At 39.8% G+C, this 19,198-nt stretch overlaps 1 protein-coding gene across 2 annotated transcripts in view; it reads right to left on the bottom strand.

The window, feature by feature from the left end:
• The window catches only part of LOC124118347 (28S ribosomal protein S15, mitochondrial-like), a 122,240-nt gene that overhangs the window by 43,487 nt on the left and 59,555 nt on the right, over nt 1-19,198 (bottom strand). For both annotated transcript variants that reach the window (XM_046480440.2, XM_046480441.2), the window contains one exon: nt 898-976. In XM_046480440.2, the coding sequence (XP_046336396.1) occupies nt 898-976 (79 nt within the window). The remainder of the gene's footprint in view (nt 1-897; nt 977-19,198) is intronic.

The raw sequence follows: 19,198 nt of genomic DNA, 5'->3' as shown, positions 1-19,198 counted from the left end.
AAGTTCATTAACAACTTCGGAAACCTCTCCCGTCACGTTTATCGTGTCGGCCATTTTGACGTCTTGTACTTGATGTCAATGTATTACGACGTGCTGTCATTGTGACTGACTTACTGAGGTAGTTCTTTACAGACCTTTCTCATCTAATGGTAATATTATTTGAAAACATGTGTTGCGTAAGATGATTGATTGACTTTCACTTTGTGTGAGTTCATTGGAGTATGAACCTTCATAGAGTGAGGGCCAAACATTGTATGAACATCGCCTCAAGCTCCAACGTATATTTTTTACATTTTCAACATGGCTAGAAAATCAGATTCAAACCTCCTGGAGATTTTTTAATTGTTCTTGGTTTTACTCAAAGACAGCTACCTGACAGCCAATTCTGATGCCTTGAACAACTTGAACCCCCTTGTTGTAACAAACATCCACACAGAAGTAACATTATGGGCATTATTACAATATGGCCAATAAAAAACTAACACAAAAATAAGTAAGGAAGAATGCCTATGAGCTACAGAAAACCAAATGGAAGTTCAGGGGCAGTTGACTTCAAAATGGGTGACCGATTTCCAGGGTGAGTTGGAGTGAACTGTTCACTTTGTGGTAGGGATATCGAAGTTAAGAAGCACATTGCACACTGTAGCAGGATAGCAGGAACAAGTGAAGTTTCAGCTTCATTTGTCCATTGGTTTCTGAGAAGAGATGACAACAGATGTTGGTCCCTATGCATCATGCCAGAAAAGTAGGCCATGACACAAGATCATTTGACCTTGAGTCAGGTGAGCTAGAATGTCCCCAGTAACTTTCATGCTACAAATTTTGGGGCTGCATTATTCACTTGCATTAAGCTTGAAAGAACATTGGTGGTATATATACATGGTATAGATTACTCACTGTTGCAAAGAGTCTGTCAGTCCCTTAGCACTGTACAGCACATTCTGTGGCTCCAGAGGCTTTCGCATGGCCAAGTCCCCTGAACAGAAACACAGATGGATCATAACATTATTATGAAAAAGTGTTTTCAAATACTTGCAAACACAGGAGCATCCCTTTCACCACCATCGTTAGAGTGAGTGAGTGAGTGAGTTCGGTTTTACGCCGCTTTTAACAATATTCCAGTTATATCGCGGCGTGTCAGCTTAATGTGGGAGGAAAGCCTGAAGTGATGCAGGTCTCAGACGTTTACCTCTTCGGTGAAACCCACGAACACGGGTATGGTGCTGACAAACCTAGAAACATAATCGGGGCGAACCGGGATTCGAACCCACAATCATAGGTTTTTGGCGTGTCCAAGGGACACAACTCTGCACAGCGAATCGCGGCACCTTAGACGACTGGGCCACCTGTGCCCCACCATCATTAGAATTAAAAAGGCACCAGAACTCATTACTGGTACATACCACCACACATTTCCAGTGTGATACCATTACCTTCAATTGGGTGGGATGCTCAGATATACCAGATGAAAGTACCGTGCCTCTAGCTAAAATTGTGAGGAACTACAAGGCATTTCCACTCAATGACATTGCTTTCTGTCAAATGGCATCATTTCTGTTTTGAAAAACACATGGGCAATGCAGTATAATTATAATATTAGTCCTATTTCTGTAGCTACCTAGATAAAAAAAAAGTAATAATTACTTCCTATTATAGTCTGTTTGCTGCAAAATTGTATCTATTTGGACGATATCGCAACAAACGGACAATGTGTGGCATTTGCAGTGCAACCATAAAAACAAAAGTCTGATCCAACAACCTCAACAGTTATATCAAACAATAGTTATCATTGTTAATAATATCAAAGAATACTTCTTCTATTACATCATAGCCCTAAATCCCATATTTTGGCTGACATCACACTACAAAATCTTCAGATTTTCAACAGTTGTCTTCTTCACTGTCAACTATCCGTGATAAGTTGTGCAAGTAATCGCATCTTGCTACGCAGGCCTCTTGCACAGGTGCAAAGCAGGAAAACCTCACTTCTTTTCAAATTGAGCAATCCTAGATGCAGAATACTGGGCATCTTCCCGAGGCAAGGGAGATAAGTGACTACAAAATTCCAGTTTCCATCCTTGTCGAATTAGGATGGTGGCTATTACAAGTTATGTCCCTTCTATGTCCCTTGCGTGAAATTACTTGAATCCCTTGAATAAAAAGCATGAAAAGACCTGGAACATATCTGCCAACGTCCAGTTGATGACACACATGGTTTGGAAACCCTACAATCAACTAAAGGCGCAACTGCAACTACCCTGTTGTTTACAAACCAGTGCCTATCATTCTAAAATAACTTCTTTCGTGGTTTTAGGCACTCACTCCACTCCACTCCACTCCACTCCCTTTCTATCTGAGATAGTTGTCTTTAGCCTGCTGCAGTGGCTTTAATTATGTCCTTATCCGAAGCTGATTTGCATGTTTTCTATGGCTCCGTTGACTTTGTGACGCCCTTTAATAATACCGGAGAGCATGAACAGGGCACAGAAGTCGATCTGGTGGATCCATCACTTTGCCAAGAAAAGGGATTTTTTAAAATCTTCCCAGAGACAAGGCCTGATATTTCGCCACCAATACCGGTAAGGCACTAATAGTAATAATGCTCCAAACCTCTGCTTGTGTCGTACTAGAGACATTGAGAGCATGCTAAACAGATACTCTTGCTGCTGTGGCCATGGCAAGCAGGAAAGCTGTTTTCCTCGTCGTTTGAAGTAACGTGGCTGAAGGTTCAAAAAGAGGTTTTAAAAGCGCCTATAAAACCACTGAAAGGTTCCATTTGGAAAAAGTGCATTGAGTCTTGATGTCCTCAGTCAGAAACGATCTCATAAGAAAATTGAGCACTGGATAATCTCAATTCTTAGCCTGTCATGCTGTAGAGCTGATGTAAGGGCAGACAGGTATCCCTCAATGTAGGGAGTTTGTCCACCATTCTCAGGTGGAACAGAAACTCCGCCACCATAGGCACTGGACCAGATCCCCAATCCAATCCTCGTCTTCAGCGCCACTGGCAGAACTTTCCCCATCTGTTATCATAAACGGCAGAGGAGGATGGTCTTCAAGATCAAGCAACTTCCTCTGAAGATAATATTTTCTGCTCAATAACCTCCAATTTGAAGGTGAAGAGCATGAAGACTTCTGTGCATGATGTTGGACCCAGGTTGTAGTAACCGACTTTAGTGTTCCAGTAATCTGAGAGGTACCTCCATCAGGTGCAGAAGTACTCAGGGTCCGGGTTTGATTCAAAGATGGACAGAAATTTAGTAAAAGAAAAATGCATACAAACTCAAAAATTCCAGTATTGGTATAAATGACCATCTACCTACTGAAATAATCCAGAGAAGGAAAGTGTTGTGGCCAAGATATAAACAGGCTAAGGCAAATGGTAAACAGGCAGTGTTTGTGAGGTACAGGTTGTACATAGAGAACAGAAAAATCTACCCAGACAGTGACTATCATGATCATAACACTGGAGACAGGCAATATGAGAGAGACTATCCGCCTTTGAGGAGTAACAGAGAGACACCTTACACCCTCATATCTCCACCAGCAACTGATCAACCTGGGGAAAAGGCAAGGTACAGTGACCCTTAGGGGCAACAAACAACAACAATAGTAACAACTACAGTTGTTGTTGTTGGTTTGTTGTTTAACGACGCACTCAGCAATATTCCAGCTATATGACGGCAACAACTACAGTAATAACAAGTGTGACACTAGTACTCACAACTAAAACAACAACAACAGTACCATAAACAACAATCCCTATAACATGACTGAACTGTGTATAAAATTTATTAATGTGTGTGGACTTGCATCCAAATTGATAAATCCTGACTTCTCTGATTTTATTGAAAGTTTGAATATTGGTCTATTTGCAGAGACCAAACTTGATGACACTGACACTGAAAATCTGCCTTTGTTTGATGTGTACACCAAGAACAGGAACTCATCTACAAGATCAGGGGGTCTAGCTGTTATTGTGAAGAGACATGTATTGAAAGTGTTATGTAAAAACACCTGGGTATACCAAATGATATAATCGATGAAGTAAATGACATTGATTGCTTATCTGACCTAGGCATTTCAGATACAAGATGTTCTAGTGATTCTGGGAGAGTGAAAAATCTTGGACATAAACTCACACACATGTGTAAAAATAACTCACTGTTTATTGTATATGGCAGAGTTGGTCAAGATAAGGGTTTTACGAAAAATACCTGTAAATTTTTATCCTATTTTATCTGATGCCTATTGCACTCTGAAATTGCTTTTAAAATGTGAATCAGCAAATGTAAACAATATCACGGGTCAAACCCAATCAACAAGGGACATCTGTCAATCAGACTCTGAAATTCACAACACTGACTCCACGTGCATTCTGGGACCCTAGGATAAGACACGCGCTGACGATTTTGTACAATCAATTAAAAAAAGTGAGATTTCTTGTATGATGTTTCACATTTATTCCTTGGTTTCCGGTGATATTTGTAATTCCGATGTAAACCTTATTGTACGTAATATTAACAACATTTTCTTACACACAGCAAAATCAGCATTTGGCCTGGCGCTCGTCAATGATGGTATCCGCCTGTGTAGACCTGGATGCAATAGACCTAAGCCCTGGTTTGGACGCCAATGCAAGACTAGTAGGGGATGGTATCACCAGGCAAAATGTAATTTTAACAAACAATAAAGTTTACAAAACAAAACTCAACTTTTAAACAGGAGTCAATGTTATTAAAAAAAACCTTCTCAAATTCTATAATAGTCATCACTTCAAAATGCAAAACAATATTTCTAATTTACGGAAAAATAACACCCACTCATTTTGGAAAATGTTACATCAGGAAGAGAATGACGCAATTTTGCCATCTATCGATAAACTATTTGACTCTTTTAAAAACCTAAATGCACATAATGTAGACTCTATCTCTGATGATTTGACTGATTTTAATATTGATGTTGATGTCAATAATTGTAATGATATTTTAAATACTGATATAAGCAAACAAGAAATATGAGACATCAAACTACTAAAGAGTAACAAGGCATGTGGCCAGGATAACATTATCAATGAATATATTAAAGCTTCAGTGCCAACATTTTTACCCTTGTATACCAGACGATTTAATCTTATATTTGCTACTAGGATGTTTCCCGAACAATGGTTTAACAGAATTAATCGTCCGATCTACAAAGGTAAAGGAAGTACAGATGACCCAGGAAACTTTCGGGCCAATAAGTCTTGTAAGTTGCCTCGGAAAATTGTTTACCTCAGTTCTTAAAAACAGATTATGACAATCGTGAAATATATGTTCGGACTATACCTTGTAAGTACGCGGAATGAGATGCTTGGCCACTTTCACAGATGGCGGGATCCCCTTGAAGCGCTGTGTTGTCGTGATTTGCAAATATACCGGTTATCACCGATTGTGTTGTTTATTTAATTTGATCCATTTGAAAATATTACCTGTTGTTTTCATGCTTTGGTATACCATGGTTTATTATAGACATGCTGCCATATTCAAACTCAGTATCAAGTTTAGTGTGAATGAGTCTTGTGTTGTGAGGGAGAGCAACTAAATTATTAACTTTCGCTCCAAAGAAACATAAACCTAACTTACCCTAAAGCTATTTTAACACTTATACCTTCACCTATATAGGCTAGTAGGTTTCCTTATTGTTTTTTTCTCATTGACAACAGACAGAACACTGAACTGAACAGACAATATAGCACGTATTTATCACTTACCATGCATACTAACATTTGCTATTTAGTAATTTAGTATTGTTTTGGGTCATGTATTTCTAATGGGATTAGTGTTTTATAGTTTGACCTTAGTTATTGGTTAGTCAGTGGTGTTGAACTCAAATAGGATATATATATATATCACGGTACCGTATCATATTCATTCAGTATTACTGGTGTTATATTCTACCTTGTAGTAGTTAGCCATGAAGTAACCAAGTCACATTAAGTAATTAAAGTTACTTTTTCCTATACAGTTACTTAGTACTACTAATACCTACCTTACATTGTGTAAGTGGGTGGTGAGGTGAAGTTATTGCTGTTATTAAGTGACAGTGTAATGTTGTGATTGTTCATTAAGAGGTGGTATTATCGGGTCATAACAGGTAACTTTTGAAACTGCTTTCACCTAAACTGTTCTATACTTACATTTTACAATGTACTTTGCTTTATAGTTGGACGTCAACTATGTTTACTTAAACCAATTTAAACCGAAATTAAAGCATCTTATCCAATTTAAATCCAAACTGTACACAGGTACACACTGCGCGTCTACAAAACAGCAGTTGTAATTGTTATACACTATGTGTTTATATAACGACAGTTGTATCCGTTCTACACTTAATGTGGTTTTCAGTTGTGTTTTGGTCGTTGACTCTGATAGTCATTGTGAACAATTCGTTCCAAGTCTTAGACAAATATTTATTTGTAAGGATGGGACTCACCGGTGATGAATTGAAGAATATTGTCCTGGCTTTCAAGAAGTTAGGTGTTAAACCCAAAGCAGACACCCAGAGGACTTTGCAACATGGATGAAGGAATACTCTGCAGTCGAATCAGAGGAGGAATCCAAGGAGGGAATAGCCCAAGTTACAGCTCCACAGCCACCATCAGGCATGCCTACCTACATGTATCAGAAGTTTCCCAGACTTCCGAATTTCAGCGGTGACAAATCTGGCAAAGACACATCTTATGAAGTCTGGAGATATCATGTAGATTGTCTCATTAACAACAAGGTTTATTCCTCTGATGCTAAGGACCAAGCTATAAGGGATTCCTTAAAGGTGGAGGTGGCCAAGATTACCGTTCACATGCAACCAGACGCCAGCACCACTGACTTACTTAGGAAGTTCAAGAGCGTGTTTTGTGTCGTGGAGAGGAGAGAGTGGAGTATGGCACTCTTCTACAGTGCTCAGCAGGAAGAGAAAGAGGATGTTTCTGTATGGAGCTGTAGACTAGAGGAACTTCTTTCAAGGGCCATGAGGGATAACTCAACGTATGAGAAACGGGATGAGATGCTCCATAATATGCTGTGGACTGGACTTAAACCTTCTTTGAAAAATATATCTGGCCACAAGTTTGACAGCATCCGTAACTTTGTGGACTTACTGGAAACACCTCGTTAAACCGAGGCAGATCAACACAGCGCCACATCAGTTAGAAATGTCTGATATGAAGACTATCCTACACCAACTTACTACAGAGAGGGCCGACATGAAAAACCAAAGAGGACAGACTTGGAGAACGTCCCAGGATTCTCGACAAGTGCCAAGGGGAGATAACCAGTGGAGGAGTCTACAGCCCTCCAACTATACTTACCCAAGACCAGAAACCATACTGAATATTTGCCTTATTCATCACAACGAGCAGGAAGTGAAGCAGCTGATCCAAAGTGTTGGCGATGTGGACAGAGAGGCCATTACCAGTATGGATGCCGAGTGAGACTCGAACACAGTTGTCGTGGGAGGACTTTAAACTCATGCAGGCCTATGGGCAGGGGCAAGCCATAGGTCCTTCAAAACAGAGTTCCTGAGGGATTAGTTGGGAATACGAATGAGGTTGACTTATTTATGGGATATACACAGGTCAGATCATTGTTGGATACAGGAGCATCAGTTTCTTTGGTGTCCAGGTCCTTCTACAATTCTCACCTCTCAAGTATTCCTATTGAGCCCTTAGGAGATCTGTTGGATATCGAATGTGCTGATGGCGAAACATTACCTTACGATGGTTTCATTGAGGTCAAGGTCAATGCAATAGGTTCTGGTACTAGTGAAGCTATTCCTTGTTTGTTTCTGGTGGTACCAGATACTCAGTACAATAGGAAAGTGCCTGTGCTATTAGGAACCAATGTGCTTACCTACTTCTTGAAGGATTGCAAGGTACGACATGGTGCCAGATACTTGCAGCATACCAACCTAACAACGCCTTGGTACCTTGCTTTTAGAACCATTACCTTATGTGAGAAGAACTTGGAGAAGAATGACTGGAGACTTGGACTTGTATACAACGCTGAAGGTTCCAGAGTTACCATACCAGCCAACAGCCGTGCGGTACTTAGAGGCCACGTTACCAAAGGAGTTAGATGTCCAAGAGTTTGTGCCCTTTTACAGCCAACAAACAGTTCAATCATTCCTACAGATTTGGACATAGCCAATATTGATTATGACATCAGTTATCCTAGATACATAGACGTGGATATTGCTAATGTTACCACACGTACTGCTGTGATAGAACCGAGAGTGATTCTTTGTGAACTCCAACCAGTTACTTTACAACGTCCGCCCATTGGCAAGCCATTTGAAGGAGTTGCATTGACAGAGCAAGTTGAGTTTGAGAGAGGGATACATGTCATCATGAAGTTTTGTGATATATTCTCAAAAGGTGAAGAGGACATAGGCCATTCAGATGCAGTCAAGCATAGGAAAGATCTGGTTGATGATGTCCCCTTCAAACAGCCACACCGGCGTATACCACTTGCCATGTATGATGAAGTCCGTACACACCTTCAACAACTCTTATCTGCTGGAGTGATACAACATTCTCATAGCCCATGGGCATCGAATGTTATATTAGCAGGCCAGCTGAGGATGTGAGTTGACTTCAGACAGATGAATCGTAAGACCATCAAGGATTCCTATGCTCTTCCCAGGATTGAAGAACCCTTGGATTGTCTCAGAGGGATGAAATATTTCAGTGTCCTGGACATGAAGAGTGGTTACCACACAAAGAGAGGTGTGCTCTACTGAGTAATCCAAGACAATGTGGAGGTACAGGAACAGTTAGTGCTACCAACAAGATGCCGTAAAGGAGCGCTGCATAGTCTTCATGACAATGTGGGTCACTCTGGCTGAGATCGAACATCTTCACTGATAAAGGCAAGATTCTACTGGCCAGGGATGACAAAGGATATATAGGGGCATGTACAGAAATGTGAACGGTGTACAAGACACAAGACTACCCCAGGAAGAGACCCATTAGTGAACACACAAAAATCACAACCTTTATTGGAACCATCCAAGGGCGGACAACAACATATTCTTGTAGTCACAGATCACTTCACCAGATATGCACAGGCGTATCCAACCAGAAATATGACTGCCAAGACCACTGCTGTTGTATTCTTTCACAACTTTGTTGTACATTATGGATAACCTGTGCGTATTCATTCAGATCAAGGTGCCAACTTTGAAGGAGCTCTTATGAAAGAACTGTGTAGGTTGACCAACATACAGAAGTCTCGCACTACGCCCTATCATGCCATGGGTAATGGCATGTGCAAACGGTTTAACAGGACACTTCTCAACATGCTTGGGACACTTGGCCCAGAGAGCAAGAAGGATTGGAAGAGCCACGTTGGACCTTTGGTACATGCATACAAGACAACAAGGCAAGAGGCTACAAATTATTCACCATTCTCTCTGATGTTTGGGAGAGCTCCAAGATTACCAGTAGACTTGGCATTTGGTTTAGACATTGAGCCAGAGATCCATGTCTAAATACATCAGGACCCTCAAGGACAATCTACAACAGGCTTATAAACTGGCGTCTGCCAATGCTAAGAAGTCTCAGACAAGGCACAAGTCAAACTATGACTACCGAGCGAGAGCAACCCAACTGGAAATTGCAGATAGGGTACTGGTGAAAAAGGTGGCATTCAATGGGAAACATAAACTGTCAGACAAGTGGGAGGAGGATGTGTATATGGTTATCAAACAGCCAAACCCAAGCATTCCAGTTTATGTTGTACAGAAAGAGCGTGAAGATGGAAAAACCCGTACACTCCATAGGAATCTGCTTTTGCCCATCAGTTCCTTACCATTGGAGACACCGATTCCTAAGCCAAGACACTTAGACAGGACACTTCTTGGACCATCCCTCAAAAGACAGGAGTCCCTTGTCTGATGAAGAACAGGACCAGGAAGAAGGACCAGGAAGAAGAAACAGACGACATCACCATTGTTTTTTCTCGTGACCCGAGAGACCCGTCAGTGTCAACTGATAATCCAGATGACAGGCCGACTGAGGGAGAAGCACAAGACAGTGCTGTTCTGGATGAGGTCGTGACATGAGAAAATGAAGTGGTAGATGCTGCTGAAGATGTCCACAGCTCTGATGCCCAAGAAACTGACCAGGATGCAGACTCTTCACAGAATGAACCTCACACTCCTGAAGACGGTCCTGGTGACACACAGACCCAACCCAAAATAGTAGTCCCACCTCTACCAGCACCAAGAAGATCTACCAGAGAGAGAACAAGACCAGCATGGCAGATCAGAGGAGATTATGTAATGTCTGCATTATCTCCATTATCATCATCATCACCATCATCAGACTGGCTAAGAGTACCTTAGCTCCCTAATGGCTAAAGGTGTATTTGCAGGCAGATCAGAGAAGGCACTTGATGCGTTGGTCAAGCAAGGTAAGCAAGAATGACTAGGACGTCATTTAACAGGGAGGGGAAGTCACTACCCTATCAGCTCCTTTGTGTCAGCCAGGGCAAATGTTCTGGTTGAGTGGTTGACCCTATTGTTTTCCGTAGGGTCAGCTTTGCATGATTTTTAACCCTCACTTGCACCTCAGTCACTACACAGACAAGTCACTGACAGACGACAGCAAGTGGGCACATGTTACAGATTTTGTAAAGTCAAGGTATGTTTCCAATTAAATACGTAAACATATACAAATCTATCTTTTCATAAATAAGATTATATAAATAGGTGTACGTTAAATAAGGTATTGGTTATGATGTGTGAGAGATTTAGTCAATGTCTGATTCTCCTGGACAGGGTGTTATTTGAATATGTTTATGAGGCTATTATCATATATGTGTTAAATATATTGTAAGTGTGTGGACATTCATGATAGTTTTAGGATGTTTAGTAACTTATTGTGTTTTATGGTAGTGCTATGTTCAGATCTGTAAATATGTATACACAGTAGCACTGATTTGATAATAATGTCCACACGTTGCAAGAGCATTGTGTAGGGAAGCTAGTTTTATTGTACATTTAGAATAATTTCAATATTTGTAGGTATTTTGATGTCACTGTAGCCCTGGCCATGTAGTCGTGGCAGACTAAAGTGTAACCTACACCTAGAAGCCATACTTCTGGTATGTTTACTTATCACCACATGTAAATATATATTATTATTATGTTTATCTTTGATTACGTTTTACACGAGAAGTGTTTTGATTTGACGTATGCATATACAATATGTATGTATAATGCAATTCTTACGATGTATCATGTTCTGACGTATACGTATCCTCTATATATATAAGGTAATCCCAATGAAGTAAGTAGTATAGGTAATGATGGTTCTGCCGCAACTCCACTGGAGCCAGATTTATATACCTATACCACCACTACAGGTGGCATTTTTTATGTGTAAATGACTATGTGATTCAACGATAGTCATGAGATTAAACTAAACTGACTCTAGCTCACCACCACCTAGAGTCAATCAAACCTTCTATGATATAAATTTTTATAGGTAATGATGGTTCTGCCGCAACTCCACTGGAGCCGGATATATATACCTATACAGTTACTACAGATGGAATTTTTTATGTGTAAATGATGATGAGATTCAACGATCGTCATGAGATTAAGTTAAATTGACTCTAGCTCACCACCACCTGGAGTCAATCAATGCTTCTATGATATAAAATTTTAGAGGTAATGGGGGTTCTGGACCACTTCCACTGGAGCCAGTTTTATATACCTATACCTCCACTACAGAGGGAAGTTCTTTGTTCATTTTACTAGGAGACCAGACTATATACTCTTCTTGGTAATTGGTAAGAAACAATTGATGACCGTATTTGGTTGGTTTGACATCACTGATATAATATATACCCTGTGGTAATTCTCTCCATTTGATAATTTTGTCCTTGAGCATAAATTCCATTATTATATATTTATGTAAGTATTCTTCTAAATGTGATCTCATGATAGTAAGCAGTCTATTTTTAATCTCCAACCAGTTCTTTGGTTTTGGCACGGAATAATTGACGCACTTGTTGTCTCCCCTGTTCTATTAACTTTTTTCTCTCGTCTTCGCTAATACCACTGGTCTTACGAGAATTTGACCGAATCTCCTGCTTCATTGCATTGTATTTGGTGAGTTCTGACAACACTAAACGAAACTCCTCCTTGGATATCTTACAATCAGCCATTGCTGTCGAAATATGGTCCTCAATGCTGTTCAACTTTGCTTTGGCGAGTATCCGAATATTATCATGTTTTAATGCTTTCTTTTTCAACTTACGAGAAATGAATTTTATCGCTATTCCTGCCAGTCCTGAGACTCCGGCAGTTATTTGCATGCCAAGTACGATAGGCGCGGCAATTATAGTTGATATATAAACCAACACCGAGATCGAGTGCCATGCTAGCCGTTACAAGCACGGTGTAAAATCCGTCGAGAGCATTCACGGCTCTGCGATACTTTTTATACAATCCAAGTCTCAACTCCCTCTCCTTCTTTATTCGATGTTTTATGTCGCTTATTTGATGTAATCGAAATTCATCAACAGTATCCATCTTTTCAAATGCCTCATCGAGCGCCGGATATAAACTCATAGTGTATATTACGGTCATACAATAGTCTTTAATTGGTCTTGCTTAAATGTTTTGAGAGTATACATCAACCTTATCAAATGAATATTATACAGCATGAATATCTTAGTAAGAGAAATACTGCCACTTTTAATAATTTGGACCCCCTCAAGGGTTGCAAAGGGTGATGCTCCAATATGAATAATACTGCAACGTCGACGCTCGTGTTTCTTGAGCCATTTAATCGATAGACCTGGTAATATTTCGAAGGCATTTTCCGGTGCATCTCCGAACAAGACTTCAATAATAAGCGTAGAAATATTAGGTATTGCACTCAAGTTATGTTTAATATCATTGGATTCAGTAACCAAATTAAAACTAACATTTTTTTATGCCGGACGACTAAATAACATATGACCTGGGTTTTCTGGCAGGGGGGTGACTAACACACTTTTTCGTTTTGATGGGATATAAGCCCCGAGTACAATCCCACTATTTATTATCTTAGTTAAATTATGTGCCTTACCCATCATCACATACGGTGGGGTAATGACGATATTCAGTAGCCACTCGATGTATGCTTCGACCATAGTCCATTTATTATCATCGTTGTGAGTAAGATTGTACGAAGTGTTTTTAAGGAGTCTACTAACGTCAACATCGCTTAAATCTCCTAGATTACCTGTGAATGTGACTTCTTTCCGCTTGTATACATTATCTTGTAAGTGTAAAGCGTATAACTTGCCATCGGTACCGGGTTTACCGAATCCTTCTGTGTCTCCGAGATCGTAAAGCCCAATTGTATTACATTGTCTGAGTGTTCCAGGGCCTGATGAATCAACCATTATTTATAATATGGAGTGTTACACTCAAGTATCCTATATATACAGGTTGGTGTTTTACATCTAATACAGAAATTTTGAGGTCTGAAATAATACCACGCTTTAATTTTTTATATTGTAATGTTTAGAAAGATTCCGTTCTACCGCTGTTGTATTTTTCATCTTTCACTGAAACAGATCTGAGTAGAGTTGAAGGACTTTCTAGTTGAATATTATCCGTTGTACTGACCTGATCAAGATGGATGCACAACTCTTTATAGGGAACTAAATCGGGTAATGTATCTCCATGAAATGTTTTGTTGGGTGGTACTGTATATAATCCTTCTTTTACAAATCCAAGTGTTTCTGCTAAGAACCCTCCAAAAGTCATTTCCTTTTCTCCAGAGTTCAAAATTAGCATCCCATTCGACTCATTTTGTGTGAGACTAACTCCCAAAGGCTTAAAAAATTCATCATTGAGTGAGCATACGCTGTAATACCCATCAGGTATAACAATGGGTTCGCCAATAAAATTGTTTTCAATTATCCTTACCCCATTATTTCTTTTCGCAGCACTTATATTGGTCCACCGCGGGTAATACGTTACATCGCATAGGGCGACTTCAAGTTGACCATCCGAGTTATCGATAGTATGAAGCAGTTGAATAGACTGACCATTTGTTATTCCCGGGAGTGTTACATACATATTAAATATACAATGATACTATATCATAACTTAAATATGAAATCAACTTATATTACTAATCAGTCGATTTTAGTAAGTGCCTCTGGTGCTAATTCTTTTGTTAAATTCCCTGATATCTTTAAAAAATACAGGTTCACGGCAACAAGCGATAAAATGGTGCACGATTGGTTTCACAATCCGATGCAATTTTGGCAGAACCAGTTAAACTTTGCCATATGGTGTGCCACAACAGGATATGGTGTATCTCTTTATGCCCCCGGATTTGAACTAAATAAGTCTGTTTTATCATTTCACGTGTACTATCAGATTAGACATATACTTAAAGAAATTAGTGCTCCATTACCGCAGGATCGAGCATGGAATGCATCAAATAATCCGTACAATAGGTTCGCGTATGAACGTATTTGTCAGGAATTTAATGTTTCTACGAGTAAAGATTGGCGTTTTAAAGGAATTCTAAAGGAATGGTCTAGGTGTTCCGTACAGCGGACAAAAAACTGTTAAAGATGAAAGCGATGATTTAGTTAAAAAAACTCATCAACCATTCGATCCATTTAAGTTGTTACAGAAAAACAATCTTTTGTAAGATTGCATAATCTTAATCATGGCTGGGAACTTTCGAGTAATGATTGGAGAGGTTCTCTTATGAGTTTTAAGGGTGGTTTGGCTTATATTGTTACAAAATTTGTACAACAGAACGATACCGCAAACGCTTGGAATGAATTTCTTAATGATAAAACAGAAAATAATTTTACTAACCCATGAGTTGTAAGAGTTAATGAATCAATAAGAACTTATGTATGGGCAATTCTCGGTACACAATTGCAAACACGAACGTCCATTATTGGTTCTGGGACGGCGCTCGATGCACAAAAAAAGATTGGCGCAAACGTGGAGGACGCCATTAATTCACCATTTGACAAATACAGGCGAAACGGGAATAGTCAAGCCACAAACATCTACTAACACATCTACTAACGCACAACCACAAGTGCCACCGCATATTGTAACTAAAAATCAACAGCATATTGATGAAAAAACAGCGCTTATAGTGGGTGGAGTCGCGGCTGGTTTACTCATGATTTGGATAAATAGTTCTTAGCGAACTGATTTGGATAAATAGTTCTTAGCGAACTGATTTGGTTAAATAGTCTTTAGCGAATACGTACAACAGCCCTGCAATTGCTATGATCAGTGCCCACAAGTTTTGACTAAGCCAAGTGGTGGTCTTAGCAAATAAATTCAAGAGCCAGGAAACTATACTCCCTATTATACCAGGCAGTGCAGACGCGGCTTTCCCAGTGCTGAACCTCATGCTTTTAAATGCTTTTTTATCCACTCTTTTATACCATCCGACCTAGGGGGTGTACCACCTCCTGTACCACCACCGGTTGACGCAAGATTCAAAGTTGATATAATAAATCCCAATGCGGTTAAAATACTGGCAATGGTTAATCCTTGTTCTCTGAACAATGTTTTAATTTTATCGGCTAGTGTAGTGTCATCGTTGAGGACTTGATCGATAGTTTCTCGAATTCGACTGATTTGTGAACGAAGTGCCTTTCTATTACTGGAAGCAGCCTCGAGGCAGGCTGAACTTTCGTCTTCTAAGTTACGCAATCTTTCTGCAACGCGGCGTCTACTGAATTCATGGCCCGCCTGTTCAAGTTTTGTTTTCTCATAAGCTATATGCTTGTCGATTTCAGGTAGCTTGGCTATATTATTGATGAGTTCTCCCCGCATTGTTTGTATTGCCTTGTCAAGGCCTCGTAATTCCCCAATACTAAACTCTGTGTTTGTACCTGTAACGTGGAATTATCGTAGTAGGTTTCCAAGATTTCTCCGAGTCTGTCCGAGGCCAGCTTCGAGCTTTCATCCAAATTACCTATGTTACCGAGTTCAGTACGCACAGTTTGAAGAACCTTAGTAGTCTTTGTGGAAACTTTTTCTCGTCGTGAGTAGTCTACAAAACCTAATTCATCACAAACAGTGCTGATGCCGTGTTTAGCGGCTATCGTGGGCAAGGCTAGGGGCTTACGAGTACGAGAATTCATAAGATCAATATCCGGAGCGCCACGCAGTCGCAATATTCCTTTACTATCTAATTCAAACTTTGAATAGTCACGACCAATTGGGGTTTCTTTAAAGGTATCGTAATAATCATTAACGGTTGATTGTAAAAGTTCATCATTAAGATTCATGCCGCCAAAGCTGGTTTCATCAGTACCCTCTCCGATTGTACTGGGGTTATCAAAATCATCTAGATTAAAATCATCCATTTTTTTATATTAAACATAAGGTTACATAATTTCAATGTAACAATGTCTTCGCAATACAGACGCAAGTTAAACCCACAACGTAGACTTCGAGATCCATTAGGGGTCAAAGCAATTCGTCAGTCTGTAACTATAACTAATAACCCGAGTACCATTGATCAGAATCAAACGCTTCTGGTTCGCTTTCCTAATCTCGGCGCACACGATGTGTTAGTTCCGGGAACTGTCCGACTAGCATTTACGATTAGTTTGACATCTACCGACGTTAACAGGGAGCCCGTTAAGAACATAGGTCGTGCTATCGTTAAGAAAATCGCCATTAAACTTAGCGGTAATGAGGTTTTCAGTATCGACGATAGCGATGTATACTATTGTTACATGGATCTCTGGAGAACAGATAAAGAGCGGGAAAACTTACAGTACCAAGGTATTTGTAATCGGAACACATTGAAACTGCGTGTGGGTGCTGAAAATGGTGATAATACCGTCGTAAAAGATCTCGCTGTTGCCGGCCCATTAGGTAACCGATTCTATATTCCGTTCGAATTTGAATTATTAGATTCCCACATGCCCTTTTATCAAGCATCCCTAGGCGATAGGTTAGAATACGAACTCACTTTTAATGACTACGGCAGAGTAATCAGAGCTGCTGAAGATGCTAGCTATTCCATTGACAATATCTCGCTGGAGTATTATATGATAACAGATCCCGAATTAGCCAGACAAATTCGTAACCATTATACCGGAAGTTTAGCCATTTTGTACGATCGCGTGCTTCGACATTGAAAGAAAAACAAAAAGGACACGACGTGGAATATCAATCTAAACGTCCCCACGAGGTCGTTGAAGGGTGTTTTAATGTTGTTCGAGGACCCCTCCGATGCATTTAAAAGAAATACCGAGAAGTTCTACAATCCCAATATTACAAAAGTAGAATTGACTATCGAGGGCTTCCTAATCAACTATATAGTCAAGGAACGCTAGCGTATCAACAGTGGGATGAGATTAAAAAACTCCCTTCTATAAAACGAAGCCCAGAAGTTAACGCGGTCGTGAAAGATCTGTCTCTCAGGGTGTATTGATGGGTGAATACCTCACCACGAAGTACGCGCTATAGCTCGACATGCGAACCACGGATGATGACCAACTACACCGCAGCGGAATAAAAAATGCTAGCGAGGGTGTCACTATACAGATAACGAAGCTCCAGGAATCAGCTAGTAAATTAAACATATATTTGTACGTGATTATGGATGCGCAACTTAATATACAGAATGGACGATTCGTGCAAGCAATCTATTGATAATCTTTTACCTAAAGAACCACACTGCGCTATCATATGCGGGCAAACGGGTTGTGGAAAAACAGCTTTTATTCTAGATATTTTAGAAAGTCATTATCGGGACGTTTTCGATCATATTATTATTCTGTGCCCGACTATAAGCGTTAATAAAACATACCTATCGAGAGATTGGGTAATGAATGACACCGGGGTGCACAGAGTTGATCCGGGCGATCGTTTACAAGACTGTTTATGAGTATGTCACGAAAAATACAAAGGAGAATCAACTCTTTTCGTAACAGACGACTACAGCGCGAGTAAAGAACTCACAAAAAAGAAAGATATGCTTTCGTATTTAGCATTCTCCGTACGGCATACTCAGCATAGCGTTTGGGTACTTACTCAAAAATACAACTCTGTCCTGAAAGATCTGAGAGAGCAGACCAAATGGGTAGCCCTGTTTCATTGCAAAGACTGAGATTCATTTGAGGAATGTCTACACGAAAATGATGTTATTTATACCAAGCTCGAACGAGATAAAGTCAGAAAACTGTTAGCAGCAACGAAGCACTGTAAACTCGTATTAAAAACCAATCAACCAGCTGCTTATGCAATTGCTTAGCAAATGTGGCAAAATTATGGTAAAATTATAGCAAAATGTGGCAAAATTATAGCAAATATAGCAAAATTATAGCAAATAAAGCAAAATTACAGTAAAAATACGATAAATTAAACATTAGCAGAAACACAATCACAACAAGTGACACCACAACAGATTGTGAACGAGGAAATAATTACCCTGATTGCACAACAGATAGTGAATGAGGAAATACCACAAACACAAAAACAAGCCAGAGTGACGCGGAAAAAACAAAAATAAATCTCAGCTGGAAGAATGGGCGTGCTTGCGCGGAAAGCGAAACTAATGAATAATTCAAATATTGATCCAATTAAAACTTGGGCACTAGTAGGAGTTGTTGATATAGCAGCTGTATGGTTGTTTTATAAGACCAGAGAAGAGAAAACATCACCCCCGATGTCACAACAAGTTCAATTAGAGGTTAGCCCCCATATAATGCTATAAGAAGCATGACTACTCCAGTTACAGACGGTAAAATGTTGGTAAACACAACGTATCATTCAGCGGTGGTCAGTGGCTTGGCCATTAGCTATGCCCATATAGCTAAAATGATTACTAAAGCCACACCTCCCAAGCTAGATTTTAATGGTTATGATATCGGTATGGTCATTCTTGATATTGGATTGGCTATGGCAACAAAAGATATGCTCATCAAACAAGGGCTTATCCCAGAAGACATAATGAAGTAATTAAACATTTGAATATTTTATATTCATATAGTATGGCAACAATTGCGATCATGGGCGGTGGAGCTATTGTTAATGCTCTAGCTTTTTCGGGGAGTAATTTTTTATTTTCTAGTATGAGAGGTTCTGAGAGTAAACGACATAATAAAGCATTAGAACAACTCGAAGCAGCCCAGTCACAATGGACCCGACG

Source organism: Haliotis rufescens, unplaced genomic scaffold, assembly GCF_023055435.1.
Source record: "Haliotis rufescens isolate VD_foot unplaced genomic scaffold, xgHalRufe1.0.p SCAF_5, whole genome shotgun sequence".
Lineage (NCBI taxonomy): Eukaryota > Metazoa > Mollusca > Gastropoda > Lepetellida > Haliotidae > Haliotis > Haliotis rufescens.
This window is presented reverse-complemented; position numbering and strand designations above follow the sequence as displayed.